The sequence below is a fragment of the Rhopalosiphum maidis genome, chromosome 3 (assembly GCF_003676215.2).
Source record: "Rhopalosiphum maidis isolate BTI-1 chromosome 3, ASM367621v3, whole genome shotgun sequence".
NCBI lineage: Eukaryota > Metazoa > Arthropoda > Insecta > Hemiptera > Aphididae > Rhopalosiphum > Rhopalosiphum maidis.
Window position 1 is genome coordinate 58,176,675 of NC_040879.1, and position 11,152 is coordinate 58,187,826.

At 27.8% G+C, this 11,152-nt stretch overlaps 1 protein-coding gene across 1 annotated transcript; it reads right to left on the reverse strand.

Annotated features, from left to right (window-relative positions):
* Nucleotides 1-7,687: 7,687 nt before the first annotated feature.
* Nucleotides 7,688-8,037, reverse strand: LOC113558115 (cyclin-dependent kinase 9-B-like). Its single transcript, XM_026963626.1, has 2 exons — nt 7,971-8,037; nt 7,688-7,909 (listed from the first exon to the last, which is right to left on the reverse strand). The coding sequence occupies exons 1-2, from the start codon at nt 8,010-8,012 to the stop codon at nt 7,688-7,690; spliced, it is 264 nt and encodes an 87-aa protein (XP_026819427.1). The 5' UTR covers nt 8,013-8,037.
* Nucleotides 8,038-11,152: the final 3,115 nt, after the last annotated feature.

Sequence of the window (11,152 nt, forward strand, 5' to 3'; positions counted from 1 at the left end):
TAATTTTAGTTGACAATGGAAATAATCTGTGTAAAATGTGAAGAAAAATATTGTTTATTTTGGGATTTCTTGTTGCAACACTGAAAATAATATACTTCCTACACCGGCTATACCCACAAATAAGTGCAGATCGTTTGTGTACAATCAAGAGTACAGACGTACTTTCTTCTTAGAGACTAACGATTTAAATTATGTTGACTAAATTATATTTATATTAATATTTACAATATTATATACATCATACATGACAGGGCCTAAAATAGAGTATTTTGCTACTGCACACCTAATTTCACACACAAAAATATTTTAAAATAAACATAAACCTAGTAGTGCACAATACACATCATGCCACATTTCCACAAATTATATAACTTTGTTGCATAATTATTATTAGTACTTATTTATAATTAGACAATTAGGGCACGGATGTTGTTGCATTTGCAACTTTTTTTCTACTTTTTCAATATGTTACTAACTACGTTTTAAATATGTGTCATGTAAGTACGAACTAAAATCTAAAAGTTTTAAGTGCGATTTTTTGAAATTTTTGTAATTTTTGGATTTGTATTGTAATTTTATTGACTTTACTCATTTATATAGGTACAACTATTTTAGTTATATAGTCGAAATTCAACCGTCGTACCTGTTATCATTTTAAATAAACATAATTTCAAGCAGGTATTAATACAGCACAAAAATAATTCGTGAAATATGACTAACAATTATTATGCGTTAAATTGTTATAATTTTTTCTTAAGCTATTTCAAATAGAAACTGAATTATTTATATTTATATTTTTGGTAGAATTTTAGATAATAACAGTAAATTTAAAACATTTATAACGAAACACTGTTTTAAGTGTAATTTTTGGTATTTTTAGTGTAATACTGTAATCAATTTTACTAATTTTTTAGTACCACAAGTCTACAACATCCGTGCTCTACTAATTAATAATTTTCAATAATCAATATTAAATATTAATCTAATAAAAATTTATAAAATCCCAAAAAAATACTGCACACGATGCACACTTTTAAATTTGCTACTGCACATAGTGCGTCACATAGTGCACACCATTTTATTTATTATATGAATAAATGATGTAGAGTTCTATTAATATGAATTTTTGCTACACCTATATGCATATAAATAACAATATTTTACATACATATTATAATGTACCGGGTGTTCCGTGAGAATTGTAGAGTTCACTTTTTTGAAAATATTGACGTTTCAATATTTTATTATATTTTAAATTCATTTATCTCCGATTTTTAATATTTTTTCTAGTTTCGAGAAAAACTGTGAATTACACTGAAAGTGTTCGCAAAGCGTACGAACACGCGATACATTGATACCATTATTCGCAGTTTTTCTCAAAACTAGAAAAAATATTAAAAATCAGGAGATTAATGAAATTAAAATGTTGAAAGTCAATATTTTCAGAAAAATGAACTTTACAAAATGGCCATCTTCAATTTTTTTGAAAATAATTAAATAAAAAATATATTTTTTAACTTTTTATCAAAACATTAAAATAAATTAAAACATAAAATATTTGTAGTTCTTGTCCCTATGAATTTTATTAAAACATCAAAATTATGATATCTTCATTTCAGGAGATATCGCAATAGGTAAATCCTCACGGGACATCCTGTATTATGCTTGTAGATTCCCATACCTTTTACGACTTTGCGTACAAAGATTATCAAATGTCTAAATCCGTACTATAAAATATATGTATGGTAAAATTCTAAAATAATATGAAGCTTTATATTTTATTTATTGGAAATATATACATTGATTGTTATTTGTATATTGTATAACTTTTACATGTATATTATATTTCATAATTTCGCATGAACCTTAAGCTGATTACACGCAGAGCGATTCGAACGCGCGCGTCCTCGTTTTTAAATCGAGGATAATAATTGTCCAAAATAGTACACATAGATGTCTATATTCTACGGTTATCTACTCCGAGTAGATAACCGTGCTGTATTCAAACGGGGAAAACAGGCGCGTTCGGTCGCGAGCGCGTGCAAAGAATTACGTCTGTTTAATTTAAACGCGTTCGGTCACGAAAATTTAATAACTATAATATTTACTCACATAATTTTGACTCATCTATACGAATAGTACGAATTACGTACCATGACGATAGTAGTTCAAAAGCAAATGAAATTGTTATCGATAAATCGATTAATTTATAATAATAATGTGCACTATGCCTACGCTATAAACAATACTTACTGTATTCGATGAAAATATAATGCTATAATTAGTACATGATATACTTCTATTAGGGCAATCTAACGCTGTGTCACTGCCTAACTTTGTTATCGGCCATAATTTGTATTTATAGCTGGACGACAATAATAATCAATGATAATCACTTTAACAATTCAATATTCAATTACAATTTTAAAAATACGGGCATCACTAAACGATAATACGTAGAATGTTGTTTACCGACTTACCGTATACTTACGTAGGGCCCCGACAACTTAATAAAAAAATGCAAAAATAAACATTCATTTGGCGGCAACATATTTTTCGCGTGTACCAGATGGCAAATTTTGAAGCGGCCGTCACTGGGTACCCGAAATATATGTATAATGTTTTCAATTATTCAAAATAAATGTTTTACAAAGAACATATGATATGAAGACAACACAGTCATAGCGAATTATTGTTTGGGCGAATAAATATGAAAATGCTTATAATATACATTATACACTCAACAGTCAACATTTCAACAAGTAAAAATCATGTCTGAATCGTAACCTTGTTTTCAATAATAGTGATTAATAAATAATAATGATTAGCAACGATATTATCCGTAACTGTCACCAGGTTTTTACCTCGCATAGGTAAAAACAATTTCACTCGTCCAAACGATTATTATTTTTTTAGTAAAAATTATTACCTCCGCCCATTAATGTCAGGCGATTGTTTATTGTAACATTTGTAACAAGTCTTCCTACTAGTGTCCAAGCTTTTAATTTTTACGAATTCTCCAATCCCCGTGATTTCGTCTAAACATGGCTGGAAAATTCTTCTTGGTACCTTTCGTTCGAAAATCAAACTTACAGAGAACACGGGAAACTCGTGTCTCGTTAACATTACCCGTTCAATTAAAATTAGGTGTTTATAGAAATATATAACTCTAAATGTAGCCGAGTTATTATCGGGAAAAATTGTTACTTGATTATACTCGATTCAATTAATATGTTTATCTTATGGAAATGTTTAAGATAAATAAGAAATCGTATCATTAAATTGCATTAGTCACTGCAAGTTACGATATTAGTCTAAATCGAGAACGAAATTTGATAGTTGTACGAAAACAAGTCGTCATTTTTCTTGCCATAATTCGTATTAGTGGGTTTTCACGTTTTCGTTGTAAACAAATAAGTTGTCACAGATAAAAATGTTGTAGTGTGCGCATACGATTATCACAGTGCAAAACTGTTGGTTCACATGGTTCACATGGGTCGCTGACCGGCTGTACTACATATTATTTGTCGTATACGAGCTGAATTTCTCTTTTACGCACACACACACACACACACACACATACACAAACACCCATTTAGTTTTATCTGTAAGCAGTGGAGTGGCGAACTAAAATTTTTCCTGAGCCAATTTACGCGTGTGTCTGCCAGTCATTATAATTTGGTTTATATTATTTAATTAGTAAGTATTGCGAAAGAAGTGCGCGAATTACCTTTGTAAATTTTTATGTTTTATATAGTATTGGTAACAGATGGACAGCAGAGCACCGTATATTGTGAGTTTTTATTATTTATTTTTATTCTCATTATTATTAGTAATATTATATTATTAGTATTTATATGCAATATTGCTGTACCGAATAATCAAATTATTTTTTTATTATTATTTATTTGTAAAGTTTGCAGAAGGGCTAAAAATGTATAAGTATGAGTATTTTAGAATTTTCTACTGTGTTATGAATTATTACTTTATATAGAATTTATTGTATAATTAATTTTGGCATACACCATACAGAAAATTTAGAATTCATAAAATTTATTTAAAATATAACAACATTACTTATCAAAAATCCAAGCAAAATCCTTGTAACCACTTAAACTTTAAAGTCTATTGTAAATATTGTATTATAGTTCTAAGTTTACACGAGTTATGTATCATACGCAAATATAGGTACTAAAGGTACTTAATATTATATGATTTGCAGTGTATATTATACACATAAATTATACATTTAACATATTAATTCATATTTAATATTCGATTACACATTACAACAGACAATGCAAACATACAATATACAAATACCATTAAGAATGCAACTAATAATATTTAAATTAAATTAACCTTTTTAGTTATTTAATAATATATAAAAATCGCGTGTCAAAATTATAATATTTTTGTCTTTTAAAAATAAAAGCCAGCTAATTATAATGTTAGCAGTTTCGTATTTATACATTTTGCGCCTCGGTGTAAAAAAAAAATTGGCGGCACACGGATTCGGGATTACCCAACAATAAAATTATATTCTAACATAACTCAATTTCTTGGTAAATAGGGAATAAACAAATGATACGTGTCAAAGTTACATTATTAATTGATAAATAATAAATATATTAGTAAAATATTCAAGTTATTTATTTTTACATATTGCACATATGTACCTACTATTTACTCGATTGATAATACAATTCTAGTACAAATTCAATTTTAATTTATCTACACTGATTTTATCAGGTTTTAATATGTAGTTGGTTTATTATAGTTTAAGGTTTTAAATATTTTAAACTATTTATTTTTGCACATTTCAAGCTTTATAGTGTAAATTTAAGAGCTCTGATTAACACATAGGTAGTTATATTGTAACTTGTAAGTGTAATTTATGTTATATAGTTTATTAGTGTATATTTACATTCAACTTTTGAGGGTTTTTTACGAAACAAGTCTTGAATTTATTTACATTTGTTAATAACACAGTTGTTTTTTGTGTTTTAACAAAGTTTAAATACAATTTTGACAACCACTCAACTTTTTTTAACTAGTAATTATTAAAATAATATATAAGTATAAAACAAATATAATAATAAATAAATAATCAACACTCAACAGCGCCAAATAGTAAAAGAAATAATACGTAATCACTTTGGCATCATTGACAAATACTGCGGCTTTAAGGTTTGGAGTTCAAACGCTTGAGTTTGTTGAGTAATAACTAATAAGTAATAACTAATAAGTAATATTGCATTTTGCGAAAGAGCGCGCCGTACATAATAACAAAATATCCCGTATTGCTCTTATTAATATAAATAATTTATGTCTATTGACATAACTACAACAAATTATGGGACTATTATTAGCTATATTAATAGTTCTATATCGTTGGTAGTTATAGTCTATATTGTTATAAATACATTGGTTGTTTAAATTTCAAACACTATAATACTAAATTATATTATATTATATTATTTAATACTTTTATTAAAATAATTTTAATTATAAAATTTTAATAATTCACATTTCTGACCATAAAATTTTGGAGCCCGGGGTAGTTGTAGCCAGTGCCCTCGCCCCCTTGATTGTTAGTGAATTATTATGATCACTTTATTTATTTTTTTAAAACTTAATACCTATTATAGGTGTATCAATCCGCAATTAACCTACTATGACCGATTGCATTTAATATGATTATATGAAAATATATACGTTCAGTCGTTGTGCATCTGCTATATTTATGTATTAATAAACCGACAGCTAGTGGGAAGTAAGCGATAAAAATAAATTACCTTAGATAACAATAAAATGTATAGATAATGTTATTATTAAAAGTCCTATTACAAATTAGGTATATCGTATATATTATGTCCTATATGGCTATATTGTGCGTGACAAGTCAGTATATCCGCTGCCACCGACCTGTACGTTTACGCCGTGTTTGCAGTGTAGTTTATCATATACGAGTAGTTCTATTGTAACAATTTGGGTACGAGTATATAAAAAATATACATTTATGATATTCGTTTACCGTTTACTTAAAATCATAATTATTACTTTAAATACATTTTTAATTCGTTCTGTTTAAGTGTTAACGATACTACAGTAAGTTAGTCAATCATCAAAAAAAAAAAAAAACAACCAAAATATAGTAATATTCGTCGTAAGCAGTATCACGACGATTACTTAAAAATGGATTTTCTTGTACTGGTGAATTGTGATACGAATGATCATCGTCCACAGTGCCTCGTATGTGGTGAAAAATTGTCGAACGAAATAATGTTGCCATGGTGCCCAGTAAACTTAAACGTCTTTTGTCTTTAAATCATTCATATTTGATTGACAATAATGTAACGTATTTTCAAAAAAAAAAAAGAAGGCATTTGCCGTGAAAATGTTGTGAAAAGTACTACGGTGTACTTAATAAAAGTTTAAAAACTACTGATGTTTGACATAGACAATAAATCAGGATCATATTTTGGGATGCACTCCGGAAAAACCAGTGTTAAGTCAATTATAACGTTATCTATCTTTGGTATGATATATTATCAGTAATAGTTTAAACTGTTTAAAGTTAACGAGGCGTTATCAGAGGTTTTCGATGTTTATAATATTAGACAAGGCATATAATTATACTTTGTAAGATTTAACGCATATTGAAATAAAATGATAATTGATAATTATATAATTAACTTAACCGATAATCTGGTAAAAATACACAGAGCAAGCGGTAAAACAAGACTCATTCAGCACATGAATAAAAAACAAGTGCAGTAATATGTAGTCAAAATAGTTGTCCCTCTATCAGTGCCGTCTAACCATCAGTGGTGCCCTTGGCAATTATATTTGGTGCTCTTAATTACAGACGGACATTGGGGAGGAGCGATAGGGGCTGTTTTGCCGCCCTGGGGCTAATTCCTTTAATTATTGGAAAAATATATAAATACTGTAATGATGCAGAACACTATTACAATAGGTAAGTACTTCCTTTAGCCCCTTTAGTCCTTTCTATTTTATTTTTTTCTATTTTATTTTATTCTAATTATAATTTTATATTTTTGTATTAATTGTTTAATACAATATGATTTTTAGTTTTTATTTTACATTTTTCATGAAACTTAATAAAAGTTAACTCTAAATTAATGTCAAAAATATTCATAATTCTTACCTAACATTATTTTTTTTATACATTTTGTGTAATTTACATATTCATTTTAATGTTGAAATATTTGATAAGTACCTATTGGTTTTTGATGTTTCACACCATTATATAATATATAGTGTGCATTATCTGTTGTTAATTTTCCGTACTTACCTATAACATAAATATTTCAATACTTAGATAAGATTGACATCCTAGTTGTCACTTGACTTACACGTAAGGTGTAAATAGATAAAATAATATAAATTATTATTTTTTAGTATGTGTTGAATATTAAATAATGGGAATGAATATGAAATTGTATGTAATGACTGATGGTTATAGATAATTTTCTATATTCAGTGAAGAAATAATGTAATCAGCAATTTTCTATATTTCTCTTTATAACTGTAAGTGCTACACAAGAAAAAAAAGTATCATATATTTAGATATATATTAAAAAAATGTATAAACTATAGTCATATGGTACTAGTTACTATATCTGATATGTCTTACAATATTTCTTAATTGTTGATTATTTTAAAAAATTTGCTGTTGAAGCATACTATTCTCATGGCAATGATTTTTAATTTGAGATATAGCATTAGTTAAATTACTTGGCATGGGATCTTTCCAAAAACAAAAATCATGGTTCAAAGCTGTGTCAGCATCATATCTCTTACCCAAGTCAAGTATTAATAATTTATTAAGTAGATCACATCCTGATTTGTTGTTAATATGATGCATAAGAAACATCTTTACCTGTAAATAAATGTTTAGTTAAGGTTTAAGAAATAAAGTTTGAAAAATTTAAAATATCTACCTTTTGTGTATAATGTTTTGGAAGTGAAATATTTTTATGCATCTCATAATTGACACTTCTGATGTTATTGACCTACATGAAGATGAAATCAACTCTATCTACAAAGAATGTTGCAGGATTGATAACAAGTCCAAAATTCTGCCATTTCTCCACATATCTATTGCTGGTCCGTAATTATGTTTACCAATCAGTAGTAACTCAAGAAGATGATAGTGCTAATACACCTTTAGTATAACTGCATGTAATTAATAATGATATATTAAACAAATAGTAAGTATTTGAAAGATTTTGTAATTACTTATTTGGTTTATTTTCCATCGGTATACTAAATACACAAGATAGACCAAAATCTACTAATTTTAGAATTCCTTTTTTTTAACCAAGACATTTGATGATTTTAAATCTCGATGTAAAATCTATAAAGGTATATATTAGTTAAGTATTAATTACATCAATTTATATCATTTTTATTATCTGAAGAATATATTCACCTTATTTAGGTGTAAGTAAAAGAGACCATTGAGTTCAACAAGACAATTGTTTGATGTCAGATAGCTCAAATTTTAATTCTCTATTAGGCATTAGCTATTAGGCAAGCTAGTTCATGTTCACAGAATCCAAATACCAAAAAAAATGTCGACTGGTGTTTACTTGCTTTATAGGCTATAAAACATTTATATTATATTTATTTTTTAGAAAAATATATTTCTCTTTATTTCACTCTCAAATAAAATTTACCTTTAGTATGACTAACTTTTATCATTTTTATCACATTTTCGTGATTTAATTGTTTAAATATTCAAACTTCTCTTAAAACTGTTGTCGGAAACTGTAATTTGAAAATATATCAACATTTATAATTAACATCACGAAATAGTTTTACTAAATACCATTAAAATTGTATATTTTTATATATTTAGTATCTAAACAAATATATAAATTTAAGTAGACAGGAATTAAAAGTACAAATATTATTTTTAAGTAGAACACTATTGAACATTAATGACGTCTGAAAAATTTGCTAAATATTTAATGAATCAATACCAAGCTAACGAAAAACAGTCTAAAATAAGATTTAGAGATCTGTGATTGATCCATCATATTTTATTTAACCATTAAATTAATCAATTTTTCATACAACCCAAAATAATACATATTGATGCATAAATGTATAATACTAAATCACACCACACAAACTACAAACCATAAAAATGTAGAATCCTGTTGGGTTATGTTATAACTTTAAATGTTATAACTCGTGTAATTTTTACGGACCACTATCGTAATATATAATAGACAGTAGTGAATAGTATAAGGTTGTAAGTGTTGATACTTGATATCCTGTATATTCTATTATAATATATTAATTGACTTTTGCTAAAATGCCTTGAATTAAAATGAATGTATTGATCCATATTATTATCATTCAACACCCCAGAACCAATATTTGTTGTACTCTGTTCATTTGAATCTGCCATAGAAGACTGAGTACTACTGACATTTTGCATTTGTATTGGAGACCCAGGTAATGCTGGGAAATTCTATTTCTCATTTTAAATTCATTTGAATTTAATGTTTTCATCAATTTTGCTAATAACTATAAACTAATTATTACAGAAGTTATTGAGATTTATTATATTGTCAATAGTTAATGGACAATCTGTTAGTCATCTTTTGTTGGGAAAATAAATTAAAAAACATAGATAATATCGTTTATATTTTTCATTACATTTTCATACGCATATTGAAAAAAGTCAAAATGTCCCATAATATGCTGACCATGCGCACGTAATTTCGTCCCACCTACATCCGTTTTCGAAATAATATTATTAACACTCCAAATGTCCATTCATAGATGAAATCACACATGACAGTATATCCCATGGATTCCTGCTATATTTGACACACGATACACCATACATAATGAGTAATGCATGCAATAACGATTTGTGATAAACATAATTTTAAATAAATTTATCTTTGTCCTTGGGAGTGCCGGTTTTGATTTGTTAGTGGATTGGATTGAATGCGACCCGTGAGCCTTAGTTTAGTCTTTGGAAACCTTTGCTGTGGAGCAATACTGAGTTTAAGGCTCAAGGTTTAATGAATCACTACAGGTGTTGGTTCAAGAAGTCTTAAGGGCCCTTCGCTGCGGAGTACCAGCAACTCGTGGTGACATCTGACAAGGTGACATGGTGGACATTGCATAGGTATACCTGTCATTTGTGTTTGCAATGATTGTATTGGTCTTAATTTGGAATAAACATACTGTTGATTATATTATTGTTATTTTTCTAATATTGATATATTAACAAATGAGTTATGAAGTGTTGGTCTCCACTTATATTATCTTCAAATATATTTAAGTCTACTGCATTATCCATAGGAAACTGATAATTAGACATTTAATTTATTAAGGAATTTGTTTTACCAATTATTGGTTGATTTTCTAAATGATATTGGATTGTTTCTAGTTGCTCTGAAAGAATTAATTGGTTGTTTTGGATATTCCTAATTTTAACTTTTAAAAACGCTATGTTTCGGTTCATATATTGTTGAAACTTGCAATCTATCACATAAAATAATACAATACGAGGTGTGATAAAAAAAATACCGGGATTTTTTTTTTTTTTTGTTTATTTAAATGTACAAATAATATTTCAAATATTAGTCTCCTTCAAAGTATTCACCACCCGATGTTATACACTTGTCCCATCTCTCCTGCAACTTTTTGAAGCAGTGTATACGTCTTAGAAAATCAGATGATATATTTACATATCTCGAAGGAGTGATGATTTGTACTATGGTGTTAAATTTATCTTCAGGATCAAGTCCTACATTCAAAAATTTACGCTCGGTGAAGTCGAGAATGAAATTGCTACAGTCGATGAGCTCTGCAGGCGGTGTTGGTGGAACATATGTAAAACTTTTCTGATTGTAGTGTTTTTTCATGTTAGCGATTGAACCGGCCATGATTAAAAGTATACGAGAAATGAAGAACACTGAATAAAAACGTTTTAAACACGGAGCGCGAGAACGGTTGTGGTGCGAAGAGCTATAAGGCTGGAGATACCCTAAAGAGCTGTCGGCTCTTTCGGTCAGGCTCTTAAATTGGTGCATTATATATAATATTCATGCTATTAAGTATCAATACATTAAATATAATACATTCTTTACATTTT

Excerpts from the sequence above, each read along its gene's own strand:
- LOC113558115 (XM_026963626.1), bottom strand. The coding sequence starts at position 8,012 with ATGCATAAAAATATTTCACTTCCAAAACATTATACACAAAAG. Across the intron at positions 7,910-7,970 it reads CAAAACATTATACACAAAAG|GTAAAGATGTTTCTTATGCA; the intron begins GTAGATATTTTA and ends ATTTATTTACAG.